The 19,181-nt window shown below is 39.2% G+C and overlaps 1 protein-coding gene across 1 annotated transcript in view; it reads left to right on the top strand.

Annotated features, from left to right (window-relative positions):
• The window catches only part of REEP5 (receptor accessory protein 5), a 27,406-nt gene extending 20,060 nt beyond the window's left edge, over window positions 1-7,346 (top strand). Inside the window, exons 4-5 of the mRNA XM_019532481.1 lie at window positions 2,767-2,935; window positions 3,883-7,346. Coding sequence (XP_019388026.1) covers window positions 2,767-2,935; window positions 3,883-3,932 — 219 coding nt within the window. The 3' untranslated portion in view covers window positions 3,933-7,346. The remainder of the gene's footprint in view (window positions 1-2,766; window positions 2,936-3,882) is intronic.
• Window positions 7,347-19,181: the final 11,835 nt, after the last annotated feature.

The following is a 19,181-nucleotide window of genomic DNA, read 5'->3' as shown; positions in this document are numbered from 1 at the left end:
GAGAGAGAGAGAGAGAGTGTGTGCGCACGCACGTAGAGAGACGAGTGAAATAATTTTGTCTTTGACTAGGTTAAGAAATATAGTTAATATGTTGGAGGCAGAGAAGTATAAGATGTAGTGCTGTCTTTTATAAAATAGACTAAATAAACAGTCACATGTAAATAGGAGCTTTTGAAAAGAACTGTTCAACCCTTTTATTTTCTCTGACAAGTTTAACGAGACTTACTGCAGTTCCATTTTAATTGCTTATTAGCACCATATTTGTATTACCTCTGAACTTTATTTCTTCAAATTTATTAAATGCTCCAAAACTGTGGGCAGATACTTTTAATCATTTGCAACTTTTAAATGTTATCTTCAAAGACTTCTTCCTACTGTTGGGGAAAACTAAAATCTCTTTTCAAGCCAGTTTACCAGCAAACTCCTATCTACCACAAATTAGAATGTGTAGCACTTAGCTGGTAGTAGTATATTAAAAAGGAGAGTTCAAAATGGCCTAGGAGCATTCAGTAAAAAGAGTTATTCTCCCTTTTTGAGAGAGTCATGCTCCAACTAGGTGCCTAATTTCTTAATGCGGTGTTTTGGATTTTGCCTTTACTGAAAAAAAGAGTGTGGCTTTAAAAAAATGCTAGCTACCGCTGCATAATAGAGAAAGAGATGAGTAGTTCTTGTCCCTCAATTCCTGTTTGAGATAAAGTACACCCTAGATGAGGCATGCAGACTTGACCATAATGATTTTTCATTGAAGAATAAGCCTGGAGGAAAAATAGCAAACTTCTTCCCAGGAACTCCCTCCCTCTCCCCCCATCCCCAATTCTTGTAGCAAATCCTCAATTATAATTTTCAGAATCAAACTGTTGTGGTGACAGTTTCTGACTTAAAATAATCTTCAATTTAAATTGTTAATTTATGGGCTTTGATTTCCTTTCCTTGTATGGATCAAGCTGCCATTTTAAGCTCTTCAATATTACAGCAAACAAAGCATTCGAATACTCAAATCGTTATTCTCTTTTGCTTTTTTTCCTGAATGAACACTACCTACCATAAATCAGTGAAGTTTTTCAATCTTAACTTGAGCTCTCAACATTGCCATAAGGAAGTTGGAAGAATAGCAGCAACAAAGTAGAGCAGTGGCATGACTGAGTATAACCTAGTTCTGGTAGTGTGGTTGCAAAGGTAGCTTTAAATAGTGCTTTGGTGTGATGTCAGATACTAGAAACCCATCTGTGAAGAACTACATAGATGACTCTATGCTCATGAGGGGTCTTCTACATCCTGCCAGGCTCTGGAGGTGCTACTATGAAATACCAATTGCTTGGGTTGAGCAACTGTTCTGTTTTAGGCAGAAATATTAGCACTGCCAATTGATAAACTTACCTAAGATGACCCTGCTTTTTAATTCCTTATATATTTGCCATACTTTAGCTGCTTGGACTGAAATTTTCTATTTTGGGTATCTGCATCCAGTGCAGGGTCTTTTGGAGAGCTTCAACTATTTCTGGCAATAAAGATAAAGGAAAATGTTTTGGTTTTTTCCTTTTTTTTTTTTTTTCTTTTGCTGCTTGTTTACTCTGGAGCAGGGATGTGTAACCCTCTGGTAGAAGGAGTAGCCTTTGTATCAGGGGTTTATATTGCTGGTACTGGAAAAATGCCTACATTTTCCTGGATTTTTTTTTTCTTTGAAAAATCTGCCAGCACATGCTCCATAGAGACTTCTAGAGTTTAGCCTCCAAGATTTCTAATTGGAATGTATTGACCTGCAGAGTTGAAGCCAGATTCTTTTTCTCTCTTAGTTTTTATAGCTGTTCTGTGTTAGGGCAGGTCTAGAACAGAAACTAAGGAACATCACTTTCCTGTCCTTTGAATGGCCTGTATCACATATACACCCAAGCTACATGGAAGAGGAAGCTGCTTTGAATAAAAAGGACAAAAGCTGAATCAGGAGAGGAAATAGCATTTGATTGGGAAGGCATGGGAGTCTGGAACTGGTGGGGAGCTTTATAAAGAGCAAGTTTTTCTGCACAACCCTTCTTCATCTGTATAACAGGTCTATCCTGAGCACTGAATTTGTAAATTGCTTACTGGGTCATACAACAAGTCCTACTGAAGTGAGCAGAACTCTTGTGAATTATAGGCAGAATTTGGCCCAGTTTTAGTTGGTAATATAAAAGTATCTCATTTAAACAGTTTATCTTTTTTCTCAGCACCTCAGTGGAAAGGGAAGTCATTACTAATGCCTGAGTCAAGAGAGACTTTTACATTACTAACACTGGGCCAAATGGACTCATTACCCTCATTTTATAGCTAAGCAACTGAGGACACAGAAACTGACTGGTTGGCTTAAGTGCAGGTGTGGTGAGTATAGGGTTATTAATATGGAGAGAACGCTTTTAATGTAAAAAAGAGGGAACCTACCTTTGTAATATTCATACTGGTAAAATGTACTTTTCCCCCTCAGTATGCACAGTTACACCAATATAAAGGTGCCTTATAAACGTGTATCTTACTGGTTTCTGATCTGGGTATTAAGTTTTATCAGTACGTGCACTCTCTCTGGACATCTGTGCCCTCACAAAGGGCTTTGTTTTGCTTTACCTGCATTGTGTAGATGGAGTACTTCAATGGTTGCATATGTAAAAAATAAATAAATAAATAAATAAATAAAATTAAGTAAACTTCAACTTATTTTCCAAATGTGTTGGACTTGGGGAAAGAACTCAGATGTCTCGAGTCCTACATCCTCTTGTGCTTTCTTGTTCCATGCAGTGCGGTTTTCTGGTGTGGTGCATGGCTCCAAGCCCTTCCAATGGAGCAGAGTTCCTCTACCATCGAATTATCCGCCCTTTCTTCCTGAAGCATGAGGCTCAGCTGGATGACGTCGTAAAAGATCTGAAAGACAAAGCTGCAGAAACTGCTGATACCATCACTAGGGAAGGTGAGGCCAAGACTGAAAAGCCTATAAAAAGAATTTGCAATTTTACCTTTCCAGTATTGCTGTTTTAGGAAAAAGTCAAGAACATTGGTATTGTTAGATGCTGCTTTTCAAGATACTAGGGTTGAGGGGGACAGTGTTGTTTGAATGGGGAAATTAAGTCTGAAAGTCCAAGAAAGAGGCATGGTGCTTCAAGTCTGCTGTTTTTTAGAGCATGTTAATGCTAAATGGCTGTTAGCTTGCTTGAACCCCAATCTAAGGAGAGGAGGGACCTCCTGGAAAAACAGCTGAAGCATCTTTAGACTGTAAATCATATTGTCACTTGAGATTTCCCTTTATTCCCTAATTTCCCCATTTTTTGTCTATTTGTACTTACGTGTGACCTTTACTAGGAAAACATACCTGGTGTTATATACAGTATCAGTTATAAAATAGATAACTTCCATTTTCTCTACTATTTCTGTTCTACCTATTGCCTATGTTTTACGCCTATTCTGTTACTTTCCTCCTCTTTCATCTTCCTTTTGTTTCCCATCTTTAAATACCTTTTTAGACTTGAAGAGTTATATATATACATCTTTTATATCTTTACCCCTTGCTAACACTATCCCAGTTCCACACCATTTGACTAGTCTGTTTCTTGCTCTGGATTTTATTGTAGAGTTACAAAATATACATCTACTTTAGCATACTAAACCCAGTTTTTCATTTTAAATGGTACTACTTAGACTTATCACTGCTTCCCTATAATATAAAGCTTAGGATTCTGCTGTTAAGGTTATAGTAAACCTCATTTCATTCCCTGATTCTCCTCAGGTAGGTTTGGTTGGTTAAATGTTGTCCTTCCACTGGAGGTGGGACTTGAGTCTTTTATATCCCATAGCAGTAAAGCAAGTTACTTCTAGTATGATAAAAGTTAACACTTTTTTCCCCCCCTTCCCATCTTACAGCCAAGAAAGCTACAGTGAATTTACTGGGTGAGGAGAAGAAGAGTACTTAAAACAGTTAACTGGATGAAGAAAGTTTCCCTCCCCCTCCCCCATCACCTCCTTTATAAAGCTTGATGTTACTGGGGACTATGGTATAATTTTAACAATGTTGCCTTGGAAACATTTTTGATATATTAGGGCAATGTGTTGTAAGTTTTGCTTACTACTTTGCTGTTGTCTGTATGAAAAGTGAGCATTTTTATTTAAATGCAGTGCAGTGAGCAGCATCTAAAGCTTATTGAAAATATTTTATTAGTCACTGTGAAGAGGAAGATCTTTCAGTAGCTTCCTCTTGCAGTAAACATAAATAAAATTATATATCCCACAGGCTCTGCAACTCAGTTTTTCTTTATGCATGCATTCTCTGTAGTTCTGTTAACATTTTAACTGTGGTTCTTCCTGTAATGTACAACCCTTGTATGGAAAAAGTGTTCCGAATGCATTTTCATGCATATATTTACATATACAAGGACTAGTTATCAAAAGAAAGTGTTTTATGATACCTCCCCACTAACGAAGTTGTAAGTGATTTAAGCTGAGTGCAGTAGGCACCTGGTCACAGAGATTCTGTGTTGCACATGTGTGTGTTCTTAAATGAGTAGAGGTTACACACAGAAAAAAGTACTTTGGTGCCAGTGACCAAATTTATACTGGTGTGAAGTTATTTGCCAGAAATGGATGCACTGAATTGATTGTCTAAGGTGAGTAAAGCCTAGCGTAGTCCCTTCCTTGTTTAGTTAATGCAGCAGGCATCTAAAACTAAGAATGGAGTGCCTTATAAATAAATTGACTCAGAAGAAAAGAAAAGGTACCTTTCAATGAAAATTAGTGCTACTCTAAAAATTAACTAAAAACTCCTGCTGAGAGTTTTACAGCTGGCACTAATTATGGGGATTGACACTTGCCTTACCATTGTTCCCATCAGCACCTTTCTCCATTAATTTTCCTTGCTGTACATGTTGGCTGCATACAGGGATGTTGCTCCTCCCAAGCTTTGTAAGGGAATGCAGTCCCTCTTGTAGGGAGTAGTAGAGTTGTCTGGGTTGCTTGATTTGACAGGACTGAGAACATGACCAGACTTAGAAGGAAGAAAAATTACAATTCATTAAGCAGAATCTGATCCCATGATCTTGAGCGTACATGTACCATGGTACCTCCAGTGCTGAACTTTTTTTCATAGCAGTCTCATGCTGCTTCAAACAGTACTGCAGTCATCAAGTTTGTTACCTTCCCCACTGACACTTCCTTGGTGTTCCATGTTTTAATTATAAACAAGGAAAAGCAAAATGTTTGATATTTGTGGGTCAGTCTACATACCAAAGAAAAAAAAGGCTTGCAAATCTGAATCCTCTTATGAAAAGGCTTTTCTAAATTTTCAGATGTGAGTGTTGTGGCCCCAAACATTGTTCCCCAAGGATATTGCCAAGGGGTGAAACTTACCTGTGGAATACAAAAGTCTTCTCAAGTTACTGCTGCATCTTGAGGGCAGGATATTTTCAATAGGCTTCATAAAATTTAAAGCTAAAAGGGATATCAGTAAACTTCTGTTACTGAGAAGTTGTGTGTCTACTACTGTGTGACGAAGCAAAAAGGCAAAGCCTGTACTTTGAAGGGACAACTTGAAATAGCATGATGCACCCCCAAAGAAGTATATCATGCATTTTTAAGGCAAATCACTTTGTTTTTTGACAGCTCTTTGCTACAAACTGACCTACATAAAAGTGTTTAGTTTTGGAGCTGCGGAAATGAGCAAGTAGACCAGTTCTGTAGCTGGATTATTCTGCGAGTGACCTGTGTCCTTATCTTGCTGGTGTCTTAGAGCTGTGATAGGGCTGTTGAAACTTTCAGAGCAGTTGGGTTCTTGCTGTACTCTTAAGGATTCCTCAGCACAGTTTTTAGATGGGAAATGCTCCCTTGTGTTCCAATAATGTTAAATGTAAACACTCCTTCCATTAATATTACAGTGCCTCCTGTTTCAAAACCTCTTCCTGGTATTAATAAAATACAAATGGCAGGTGAAAGCTACTCTTTAAATTGCTGCAATCTTTTCCCTTATTCTATCAAAACAGAGTCTGTCCTGTTTGTTTCTGGCCAAAGGAATGGTACTGCAAGACTGGAATTCAGCTTAAGTTAGGAGCATTGCTAATGGCTTCAGCAAAAGTAATAGCTCCTTATTTGGTTTTGGCTTGCTCAGAGGGACAAGCACCATTTTACAGAATGAGGGAAGAGCAGGGGTCAAATCAGTCTTTCCCTGGGATCAAGCACAGCTGTGGCTTAACGGCACAATGCAAACTTAGATGGAATACAAAAAGAAGCAACATGGGTAATTTAAAAAGGCAGCATTGAAATCTAGACAAATGCTATGACCTATTGTCGCTTAGACAGTAGGAGGAAAAAGCTTTAGTAGGGATTTAAACCCTAGATTTGTGAGAATTCACACCTTTTAGGACCATGACTCATTTTAATTTATTTTCATAAAGTGCTTAAGATGCAAAATTACATCAGCTATATACATGCCAATCAGTTGGGCCAATGTAACTTAAATTTAAGTGCTCCTTTTTTTCTTAAGGATTTATAGTGAAGTGATAGCCCTTTGGCTTAGTACTCAGCATGATACAGGTAACAAAGTGCTGTCTTAGCAAACTGTACTCTGCAGGGCTATTAAATACTATTTCTATTGAAAAGAAGGGGGGAAATAAAACTAGGGGGTTAACAGAATTCCCATGATTAACTAGATTTCTTAAAGGAAGCTTGAGAATACAATTCCCTGATTCTCAAACCAGTCCTCAGTTCCTCTTCTGAAATAGGAGACTTTTTTTATTGAGTTTCACTCTAATTATGTGAGATGAAACCCTTTCAGGTATCTGCTAGAGTAAGCTTCCCCTTGTACCTTAAAATTATACAGAACTAAGCAGTTAGATGTTACATGTATTTTACAACACTATAACACTTTTCAGAGACCTGCATTATTGCAGCAAATTTAATGGATTTTTTGCACTACTTTAATATAGCAGGATTGCAGATCAGGTGAAAAAAGCACTGAAAGCCTTAGTGGTACTTGTAGGTGCTGCAATAAATCAAAGTGAGTCTCTGGAAAATTAAGCTTGAACAATTAGTTAAGTCTGTCAGGCCCTGGAGTAGCTGTAAGGATTATTTTGAAGGGCTGATTTAAGTTTTAAGTGATTAAGAAACTTACTGGGCAGCTTCTTCAGTTGTGCAAAGGAAGAGGAGCTGTTCATTCCTGCAGCAACCAATCTGTTCCTTGCAAATAACTCGACTAGGCTGGCCACTCAAAACAACTATTTTGTAAGTCTCCCAACAACTGTTTAGGGAAAAAAAATAGTATATCTTAGTCAATGTCTGTACTGAAGATGTAATGTACTAAATAGAAATGGATACAAATAAAAAGAATCTTACTGTCTTTGTATGATGCTTTTGATATCTTCTTTAATAAAAACTCTATGCTCCACCCTTCAGAAAATCTCAACAGGGCTAAAAGCTGGCTGCACTTACACTGCCAATGTGCATGCAGGCACGTATGCATTCATTTTCACCCTCAAATGCAGTGTGCTAGAAGCTTGCAGCGTTTCCTCAGCTATATAAGAAACACTCCAACCCAGACAGTAAGAATATGTTCAGGCTGTAGTGTTGCTGTTTTCTTAGATCTGCAAGTGGACATCTATGCATCCACTGTGGTTGTATAACTCCAGATTTTCAAGGAGCTCTTATTGCTGATAGTAGCATTTTCCCCAAAGATTGCCAAGCTTTGGGCAATGGGTGTGCTACATACCATCCATTGAGGATAAGCTTTAGAGCAGTTCAGATTTGTTTATCCTCTTCAGTGGATTTGCCAGCTTTTGGAAAGAGCACAGGCCTAATTAACACCGATCAAGAATATGGAATTATTCACAGTGATGAAATAAATGGTAGATAGAAATGATTGTGACTACTCCTCTCCCTGTTAGCAAAACATGTGCCATCACTTCCAACTCTTCCTGTGGCACTCCGAACCTAACAGAACAGTGGCTCAGAGCAGTGAAAAAACAACAGAAAATGGAATTAACTGTCGTCATTGAAGAATTTTCTATATGGATGCCAGCAAATTAAAGTATGATCATTCACCCACTGAATAGTGTGAATTCTTGCTTTTCAGCTTTATTTTGTCAAGCACCAGTTCTTACAGGAATCTAACAAATATTTGGGATTCTCAAAACTACGCTTAACTTCCCTGATTTGACAAGTACCAGTTTATCCCATCCATTTCAGTGAGTAGGTAGTTCTGTGCAACAGCCATGAACAATGTGCAGTTCCTAAACATTGCTACTGCCATCTCTTGCTATTCAAACTGCTGTCATTTCCCCTTGTGAAAGAACATAGTTACATTCTCTGAATGAAGAGTTCCTTTTAAATATAAAAAAACTGAGACCCTTAACACCTATAGTAAATGGTAAATCCTAAATCATATTTCCAAGATGCCTTGTGAAGCACTCCTAAATTAAGAAATGCCAGAATTAAGCCATCTCTTGTGCATCAGTGTATCCCCCTTTGAGTATATGGATCCTCTAATTACAACTCTGTTCTAAGATTACATACTATTTGTAGATGGAACTTGTACCTAAATTAGTCAGAGATATGCAATAAGTGAGCTTGACTGTAGGTCTCCTGCCTCGGTTGTTGAAGCATTAAAGGCATATGCAGGGGTTGAGCCTTTCAGGGAGGGGAGTTGCCCTACATTTAAAGCAGTGGAATAGGACCCTGGAGAATTTAGATTCTGGCCCTGTCTACTGGCTAATTACGTAATGCTAGTCACCTCAATTAACATGCAGGAGCAGCTGCCATATGCCTAATTTTTGGTGCACCTACCCTGAAATCCTGGGAATGTCATTTACCTCAAGTTGCAACCAAAGTGACCAGCAGTAGATGTTTCAGATTTTGTGTTCAACAGTAGGATTTAGATACCAATGTGCTGCAATAGATTAATGGCCTCTTTATTCCACCTTGCCCCCATATCTAAGCTGTTCCAGCACTGACTCTCCTGTCCTTGTCCTCACCAGTCTCATCCTGAGTTTCTCCTAGTACTAGCCTCTTTGCATATCAGGTCCAGTTGCACCCCCTCCAGATTTCTGGTCTTTTCCAGATATTTCCACTCCTCCCCACTCCCAGTTCCTTGTCTTCAGTCTGCTTTCCAAGCCTGTATTAGTTCTTGCTCTCCCATAGGTGCACAGGAAGTGCCATGCCAGGTCAAACGACAGGCCCATTGAGCCCACTGAGTTACAGTGGCAGAAAGCAGATGCTAAGAACAGGAATATACATGCAGGGGTTTATCCAGACCCATCTGTCTCCTGCTCCTCTCCCCTTCAGCTTCCAGCATTCAGAGACCTAGGAGACTGAAATGTGTAGGCAACACCCCTTTTCTGAAACCTTCCTGAGGTTCTTATCCAATCTCAAATGCCCTGCCCCAATTTTTGGAACAGTCTCCTAGCTCAGCCCATTCCAGCTCCTGAGTCTTCCTGACTCTCAAGCCTCTGCCACCCAACTCCCAGTCTTGTTTTCAGAAGGCCCCAGTTTTGTCCCCAGTCCCTGTGTCTAGGATTTACCAGCTTTAATTCTTTCCTTGTTAGCCTGAAGTCCCAGTTTCTGCCCTATCAAATTCCATTCTAATTTGTTCCAACTCCCACTGGTCTAGCTCCCATCCTCTACCTGCAAATCAAGAAGCTTCATCCTCTCTCATGCTGCCTGCGCCCAGCATGTACTCCAAGAGCACAGGGAAGATGGCCTGTCTATCCTTTGTTCAAGTGCTCAGATTGGGCAGGCCATCTGCAACATGGAGCCAGAACTGCAGGGGAAGCCATGTCTTACCTGTCCATCAAGAATTTGGGTACTGAAAACCTTAGAAGTTTCTTCTGAACATGTGCCAATGGCTGTTGCCCAAAGGCTTATCACTTGGCCAAGCTGGGAGCAAATTTTTCACAGGAAGAATAAAAGATACAACTATATATAAATGACCACCCTCTCCCAAGTCTTGAGCTACCTCCTAATCATGGGGGCATTAGAGCTTTAAAAAAAAAAAGGGAGGAGACCCAGGAAAGCACAGCCGGGGTTTTTTATTATTATTAACTGCATCTTCAAAAAAAATCATTTTGGTTTAAAGTTTTCAAAAATGTTCAGCTTGCAGCAGACACTCAGCAGAGGATAGTTTATCTAGAATTCAGCAGTTATAGGCAACTGGAAATGGTGTTACACTGGAAAGTATCTGACATAAGCTTAGTTAAAGACAACACTGCCAGCACTAATAACACCTATTGTGATTGCCTTCTCATGCAGTCATGCTTCATTTGGAACCCAAAGGCCTCATACTTTGTGACGAGCTTATGCATTCCTCCCCCAGAACTGATGGGGATGGGCCTGCCACTGTGGTTCTAGAAGAAGGGAAGGTATAAAAGACACTTCCCCCTTGCACACGTGAATGAGGTTTTTCCAATCTAGGAATATCAGTATAGTTTGTGGTACTAAAAGAGGCATATCTATATGTTCTCAGAACATAAAGCAAGTTTAGCCAGCTCTGCTTGCACTGAAGTTATAGTCTGACATATTGTATGACTTAAAGAGGTCATGCACATGAGAAAATGTAGATATGCTCTTACTTCAACACTACTGAAGTTGTAATTTTAGACAGAGCACTGAAGAGAGGAAGAACATGATTCCACTGACTAGCCTGAGATTTTTGTATATTATCTTTGTCTTTCTAAGTAAAAGTGCCATTGTAACTTTTGACTGACTTCTCAAAATGGTTAGGAGGTAAGCTGAAACATATGCATAGTTGAGCAGAAGATTCCTTCTTCTGATACTGTTATTGCTTCCAGGGGAGCTTTACAACTTTCCAGTGAGAAATCATAGCTAGAATAGATCTCTCTCAAATACATGTGGCCAATGCTTGAAGTTCCTGAAATCATCAGACTTGGTAATGCTTGATAACTTAAAAGCCTGAGCTGTGGGATTTCTGTAAAATAAGTTTTGTGGCCAAATAAATCAAGATGATTTTTTTGGTAGTGCTGAGGTGATGCTGTTGTCGTCATGATGGTCCAGGAAATATGGGGAACGCAAGCATTCTTGTGAGTGATATATTTTCTTGAACCAACTGCATAGTTGGGATAGATATAGGCTGTTTACACCCATTCAAATAACCTGGGATAATTCTCCCAGGATTGTTTTCCCAATAGAAAAACAATGAGAGAGCCCTATACAGATTTTAGAAATGTTGAGCCACTGAGGATCCAACAGTCTGTGGTGCAGAGGCTGCCTACCCAGAGGGCCCCATTGCAACAAGGTCTGCAGACTCCTGTCTTCCTGGAGACAGGTGACAGTGAAATGCACAGGGCAGCCCTGATTAGCTGACCTAAACTATTCAGGATCATGTGCAAGGGACACAGCTATCCATGCAGCCCTAAAGCAGTGTGAGGAATGTGAAGGGGCTGGGCTTTTCCAGACCCAAAGCACTCTAGGAGCATATCCTGGCTCCCTGCTTGGCTGGAGCAGTTGAGTCCAGTCTGAGGGATACACTGCCTTCTGGAGGGGAGGAAAAGGAGAACACACCAGGATGTCAGAGGGCTATGCTTCAGTTTCTCTCGTAAGAATGAATACGTAGACATTCAGTCTCCCAGGAGAAACTCCTGGGCTATTTTTCTCTTGGAGCAGACATTTTTGCTACAGGAGAAAAATCCTGAATGTCTATATACTCGTGGTTGCTCATAGAAGAGCAATGACTATCCCAGTAGAAACTGAACTTCTGTACATGACCATAAGCAAGCTCCCTAAGCTTGCCCAACTCATCAGAAGTAAACTCCCTCCTGATCAACAGGCACCTAATAGTTAAGGCAGTGCTGGGTCCAATAAATGCAAGACCTGTCAACATATCCCTAATGTCACAACAATCAATGCTCCCCACAACAAAACCATCAGATTTATGGAACATATACATGTCTATCCCAGCCTGTAGTATACCACATCCAGTGCACCAAATACCGTCATGGCAACTGTGTGTGTGAAACCAAACAAAAACTATGCACCAGAATGAAAGATCACAGAAAAAGATAAAAAGACAGAGACACTAAAACATAAGTAGATTTTTTTTCCCCACAGAAAAATCTGACCTCACAGTTCTTCTGTTCAAAGGAAATCTACCCAACAGCTCTCTCAGATGAGCATGGCAATTAATTAGCTTATCAGACACTAAGTAGGTAGAGGCAGTCTTTGATTTATGCGTTTCGACTTATGGCACTCCACCATTTACACCTATGTTATTACTTACAGTTCTGGATCCTCGCACTTATGGCACTAAAGGGAAATTTACAATGAGAAAAAGAGTGCAGCAAAACAAACATCCCTGGATCAGTTTCTCAAAAAGCCATCAAGTGGCCCTAAGTCTCCCCAAAATCTCCCCAAAGAAGCCCTTCTGAATTCCATGACCCTGATGAAGGTGTTCCTTCACCTTCTCATTAAATAAAATTGTATGTGATTAGTTACTGTATTGCCCTGTTTAATCGATTTATATATAGTACAATTTAGAAAGCTTTGTACTGTATAGTGTATATAATTAAGTTGATTAAATAGCTGATTTAAATATGGAGCTTATGGCCATTTCTATAAAAAGTTGGGCATCAGACCCTTGGTCAGGAATGTAACCCCCTATTATAACATTGTTTCTGTAGGAAAATCAGATTTGATTTACATTTCGACTTACAGCGTCTTTTCCAGGAACGTAACCCGTCATAAGTGAGAGGACTGCCCATACCAGGACTTAACATAGACAATAACTTCATGGCAATTATAATCTACTTGATACTTGCTAACTTCTGCATTTTACAGGTGATAACTCTCCTGAATGATCCTGTTTGTTCATTATCAGGTCTTTTACTGCATCTCTCCCAACTCCTGGCTACCTACTAATTTCTCTTATATCCTGTTTTTATTTATATATGGTATTTTACACAAGCTTCTGTTCCATCTGCTACGTTGCTGTGTCTGCTTTTCTCCCAGAGGCCTGATGAAGTGTACTGTAATACCTGAAAGCTTGCCTGTCTGTCCCAACCATGTAGTTGGTCAAATTAAACATAGCACACGTGTAAATTTTTGCCACTTGCATGATGATTTTTTGTCATTCTGTGGTAATCTTCAGATTTTTCATCAGCTGCTAACAACTATACGGGACCCTTGCAGGTGGAATATGATATTTCTTATTTGCCTTCCCTGAAGTGGGGACAGCAGTAGCAGGTGTTTGCTATAAATTCTTAGCTGTATTCATGACAGCCTCATGAGGCAGAAGTGCTACTCAACTTGGCATGGTTGAATGTGAAAGGTCTCAAACCTCCTACTGGGGAATTTGTAAAGATTGTAAGGACTCTTCTGAGCAAATCTTGACAATCTTAAAATCATCTGCTTAAATGAGATTCAAGGGACTACAGCTTCATTTGAGGATGAGGATGTCACAATTATAAGTTCAACTAAGTTTCCAGTTTGAGGGAGGTCATCTTTAAAAATCTCCCCCAAGCGAGCAGGCTCTTGAAGAGCTAACCGAGAAGCAGCGGGTTGATGAGTTCTGGCCATAGAGGATTTCTCTCTGTAGGGTAGCATGTACATGTAGTATTATGGCCAGTACGGACCCCACATATTCCAAGAGACTATTGCATGGGCAATGCTGAAGGCCATGAGGTTGGGCATGTGCAACCACTCTGATACTTTGTACTGTTAACTTCTTCAGGATAAATTTCTAGGACTATAGATCAACATTTTTTAGACTCAAGCACCCCTCACTAGTAGGAGCCTACCAAAATTGGGGTGGCTCCCCCCCAGTTTGTAGTCCGAGTACAGCACTGGCCGCTATTTTCACGGGGGAGTGTGCTCCCCTGCCATGCCTTTGATTGGCTATGGGGCCCTGGAAGTCCTGCCCCTCCCTGGAGATTGACAGATGGCCACTCAAGAGGCATATGGGAGGATAGGGGGGGCAGAGAATGGACCCTTACACAAAAATCTTACCCCCTGCCCCCCCATGCTTCAGGATACCAGGGCTTCCTGCTATTTTCTATTTGCAGCTCCCTCCCCTAACCCCACCAGATTGCTAGCCATTTTTGTTCTTTTTTGTAGTCCCTACACTTTTCCACAGGGGACCTACACATTTTGTGGTTTTGGTGAAAACCACAAAACTGTGATTTCAGTAGGTCCCTACTCATTAGACTCAAGGCATCCCTCAGAAAATATCAGCTCCCAACTTTCTCTAGTTTTTTTAATTTCAAAAAATAATAGAGCAATTTTTCTGTTGTAAAGAACTCAAAAAGAACACAACAGGTCAGAATGTTTAACACTATGAATTCCTATTTAAAATCTCTAGTTTATACCACTAACAGTGCCAACATTGCTTAGCACCTTGAGTATCCTTGAAAGCATCTCAAAGCCCCCAGGGTCCTAGTTGAGAATCCCTACTTTAGAATCTCTCTCTGATCCATAAAAGCCATGAAAAGATACCTTTGGCAAAACATAAGTCTCCCTATCTTCTCCTCTCTGGGGCACATGAAGACAAACAAGATGCATCTTAAGTCATGGTAAGCAGGATGCACTGAGTCTAAAGGCAGTAAAACCTAACAAGTACCTAGTACAATGATGCGATGTTAAAAGAACAGATGAGAGGGGAAAATGTGGAAAGAATCAAGTCTTCTGGGACTGCATATTTTGCCAGTTCTCAGTGACATGGTACTATAAAGATGAGATCTCGAGAAGAAAATAAAGGGTTGACAGCATTGATATACCTGGTAATGATGAAACGTACCAAATACATTTAGTATCAAATTAAATGTTTTCACCATCAGCAGAAAGCGTGCAAGATGCTACTGGCTCTGGAAAAGCCAGAGTTCCCAAGATCAGCTTTGAAAGAGCTGGTACCCAAGCCAAAGTGGATTTTACATACTGATGCAGTACTGAAGCCTGAGTAGCACAATCCCTCACAGTACCTGCAGTAACTGTACTGAGTTTAGAGTCCCACTAGCATGAAAATAGTGAGGGGAATTAGAGCTTTTCTTAGCAAGATTTGTACAGGTCTACCTCTCACTGTCCCTGAACAATGCTCTAAGTTTCTAGCAACTACAATCTAGTCGGCCTACAAGACAGAAGTGGGAGGCTGGGATGGCAGGGATCAGGGGTTGCCAAGAACATTTCTAGATGGAATCTGTCCAGAGGCACCAGGGTCTGAAGGTTCTCATGGAATAGGCAACAAAAACATCTGTAAACAATTTTTTCTAACTTCCTAATACTTTTCCAGAAGGCTTTGTAGAGGGTCTAGTTCAACTAATCCTGTAACTAGCCAACACTAAACTGTGGAAAGCCAGTAGATAGAGCATAAGTGCTGCAAGACACAGATATTAGCGCCATCTTGCAGTTTGTGCTTATTGGACAATACACTCAAATGTTTACCTATGGGAAAACATCTGTGATCCTGTGCACTTCTCTCTGGGTTAGATGACAACAAGCAAGAATATTCCATATCAAAAGTCAGGGTTAACAGGTTGCTAACCTGGCCAAAAAACTAATCATGAGTTAAAATGTGTATGCGCCAGGAGCTGAATGTCTATTCAGCCACAGACAAGTACTCGAAGAATTGTTTTCCTAATGCTCATCTCCTGTGACATGAAGATTATGGATATGGAAGGCGAAGTGTATGCAATAATATTTTAAATACTATTTCTCAATACATTTTAAAGTATTTGATACTCACTCATTCACTTTGTAAAGCATTGGGTGGATGTAGGGGTTTGCATTTCTACTATAGCAACTGCTGGCTTCAAACATCTGAAACAAGTAAACAAAACATCTACTTTTAGAATTTAACATATTGCTAAGCTTTCATTTGTAAGCAATTATTCATTTTTTTTGCCTTAATTTTTTTTCAAACTCATGTTTGCTCAGAGCCTAAATTCAGGCTTCCAATTATTATGGGGGAACTTCTCTTAAAACAAACAAACAAATCACACTTCAGTCCAAAACTTTTCAACCTGGCCTAGTTAAATAAATATATTATACTAACCGAACAGTTGCAAACTCTTTGATTCTTTACTTTTTAAATTTGCTAACTATGTATATTTCCATATTCTGCCTTGCTGAATAGGCCCTCTAGGAAGAGCACCTGAAAAATTTAAATTTTAAATTCTTTAAAAAAAAATCCTCACATATTATTTAATGGACAAACCTATAAAAGCAGTTTATAAAACTAAACACCCCAAGTTGACTAGTGTTGTCATAGATGTATTTTAAAATTATTTCCTACCACATCTTAGAACCATCCTATTAGCACTCTAAAATTTGTTTGGTTTTACTATGAATACAAATTTCTAATACTTTACCATGATCATATTTAAAAAAAAAAAAAAAAAAAATTGGGAGTAAAATACTCTGTGCTTAAAAATATTGGGTATTATTGGTCTAAAGCAGTCCATTTAAAAAATATGTTAATGAGAGTGCTGTTGAAATGCCATATAAAGCTTCTTAAGGTGCTTGTGTTTTCAATACTTTCAAAGATAAGAATTGGATGCCTAGGATAAAGATTCACAACACTCAAGCCAATGGAGTAGGGGGGCAGAGTAGCCAAGATGTTAATCAATCTGTTTAAGAGTAGTGTAGGAGTGATGTTTTAACCTAACAAATCCTTGCCTCTTGCATGCTTAACAGGAAAGAGACTCTCCAAAAGAAATTCACATATTATTATATATATAATAAATATAAAGGCACATCTAAATCCATTTAAAAACAGAACATAAAATTCTGTTTCTGGGGCTTCCAGGCCATTCTACTGCACATAATCCTACAAGTTCTTGCCCCACTTCCCTGCCCAAGGCCAAACTCCAAGCACTACTGACTACTAGATTTTACTTCTTTTGATTATACATAACCACAGGATGAACATACACTTCCTTTTCAGATAACTACATGTATTACATTGTTCATGCTCTCATTATAGTTGCAATTGTGAGAAAAAAAATCAAAATCATTATGATGTATTATAAATCAAGAAAGATCTCGATTTCCAAGTGGAGATACAATCCACACTGGCTGTTACTTAGATATATCCACTGACTTCCAGAAATAACAGTACATACCATACCACCTGCACATAAAATAGTTGAATTATCACAACAAATGAAATGCAGAAAAGAAACAAAAAATGGGTAAAGTAAAAGCTATTATTTACAGGGATCTTTCAAATAAGACCTTTATGATTCTGAGAATGTTTAACTTGTATTTTAACCCCACCTCCCGCACCTTTTTTATGGGGAACAATAGCTATTTGAGCTTAGATCTAAAAGAGACTTAACAATGACAGTACTGAGTATGTTACACCTAAACATGTCAGTTGTTTGGCTCTAGGAAAAAAATTTACTAACCATAGCGAGGTGCCTAGGTTTTCTATACTTTAAATGGGGAGTGTTAGGTGTCTGGGATTGGGATTCACAACACTTAAGCCACTGACCATGGGGACAAAGTCTAGGCCAGCCCACAGGGGGCACATTTACATGAAATAACCACCACACAATAGCCTAATAACACTGTGCAGTAGCTTGTTGGGCAAAAACTGTGCTAACATACTTCTGTGCAGCAGTATTAGGCTACTGTGTAGTAAGCGTCACTAAATAGCTATGTGCGTGTAGTGTGTGTTACTGTGCATTGATTTAGTACTTGGTTAACCAAGTACTAAACTTAATGCACAGTAACTATGATGCATTAGTGAATGTGTAGATGTGCCCAGGAAATGCTAAAAGGATGTGTGTGACTGAACTCCCACCTAAGTGCACCTGGGCACAGATTGCACGTAGATGCCTATCTGCAGCTCTAAGTTAGATGTCTACATGAAACTAGGGTTCAAAGCCAAAACTTGCACTTAAATTCACATGCCAGTTTATCCCTTTATGTGCAGATGACTATTTTTCTCTAAGATAAGGCTGCTAACAGTTGTGTTGCTTCTAGCATGGTGGTTAGATGCAGTTTAAATGTCAAGTCTCCAAATTCCTGTGCAACTGTTCTAATCATTAGGTGAACACCAGTGTCAGCAAGTTTTTGATTAAAAGTGGCCAAGTTGAATGCTATCAGTATGTTAAGTGCAGACTGAATGCACCACTAGATATTACCCCTCAGGAACTCTGTTTGTAAATCCCAAACAACTGTAAATATAAATACCTAAGCACTCAGCTCAGCCAAGATGACAAATGTTAATAGGTACGTGCAGTAGCCAAATTTGAGGGACTACGTGGACAAGGTTTCCACCAGTAAGAATTCCTTTGGTACCTAAGGACTTTCAGTTTGGGTGGATTTTTTTTTAAGTGAATTGCTCTTGGTCTTAGGTAACTAAATTCCACCTAAACAGCACTTTAGGCAACAGGGTCCTTTCTTAGATATGGTCCTTAATGGACAATTGAATTTCAGATGCTACCTAAACAGAAAAAAGTGCTGACTGCATTCCATGTATACTATTCAAGGTATCTACTTTCCCAAATCCAGAATATCAGAATCTATCATAAAACGTAACTTCCAGATCACTTTTTAATGTCAGGAATTTTGTAAGATCCAGGATACCCTCTAAACGTGCAAGACACTAACATTATTTACAAGCCAGAAAACAGACATATGCACCCTTTTTATCATACATTAAGAGATGAAAAGCATCTTCTTCAATTTATTTGCACCTATTCTTTATATCACAAAAATGAGACTTGTTGTCATTCCTCCTACCCAAGCTTGGAATCTGCACAATAGCCAGACTGAAAGACATTGATTTAAAAAAATCCATAGGAGAGCAACTCAGATTTATGGGCATCACCTAGTTATCCCACCTCAGTCAGAATTATCAGCACTCCAAGCATCTAAAAGTTATTCATAGTCACCACAAAAATCATCTGGCACAGACCATTTTCTTCTTTACACCATCCCTCTCTGCATATCATACTTCGGCTTAAAGGTGGCAATAGTCCCTCAAAGGATAATCATACAACCATTAGTCAACTGGTAAAAAACAAACAAACAAGACCAAAAGAACCCAAAAACAAAACAACGCCCCCCCTCGCAGCAGGAAACAAAACCTGCCCAAAACCTTGCATAACTAAAACTAGATTTTTAAACAATAAAAGCTTTGAGGTTACTTTTAACAGTTTCTCCCTTCCTCTTCTCCCATAAACTTTTTTGCCAATACAGTGGAACACATAGTACCAAGTCAAATTGCCTTGTAA

Source organism: Crocodylus porosus, unplaced genomic scaffold, assembly GCF_001723895.1.
Source record: "Crocodylus porosus isolate Cpor-Errol unplaced genomic scaffold, CroPor_comp1, whole genome shotgun sequence".
NCBI classification, from domain to species: Eukaryota; Metazoa; Chordata; order Crocodylia; family Crocodylidae; genus Crocodylus; species Crocodylus porosus.
The sequence above is the reverse complement of the archived record's forward strand: the minus strand, read 5'-3'. Positions and strand labels throughout refer to the sequence as shown.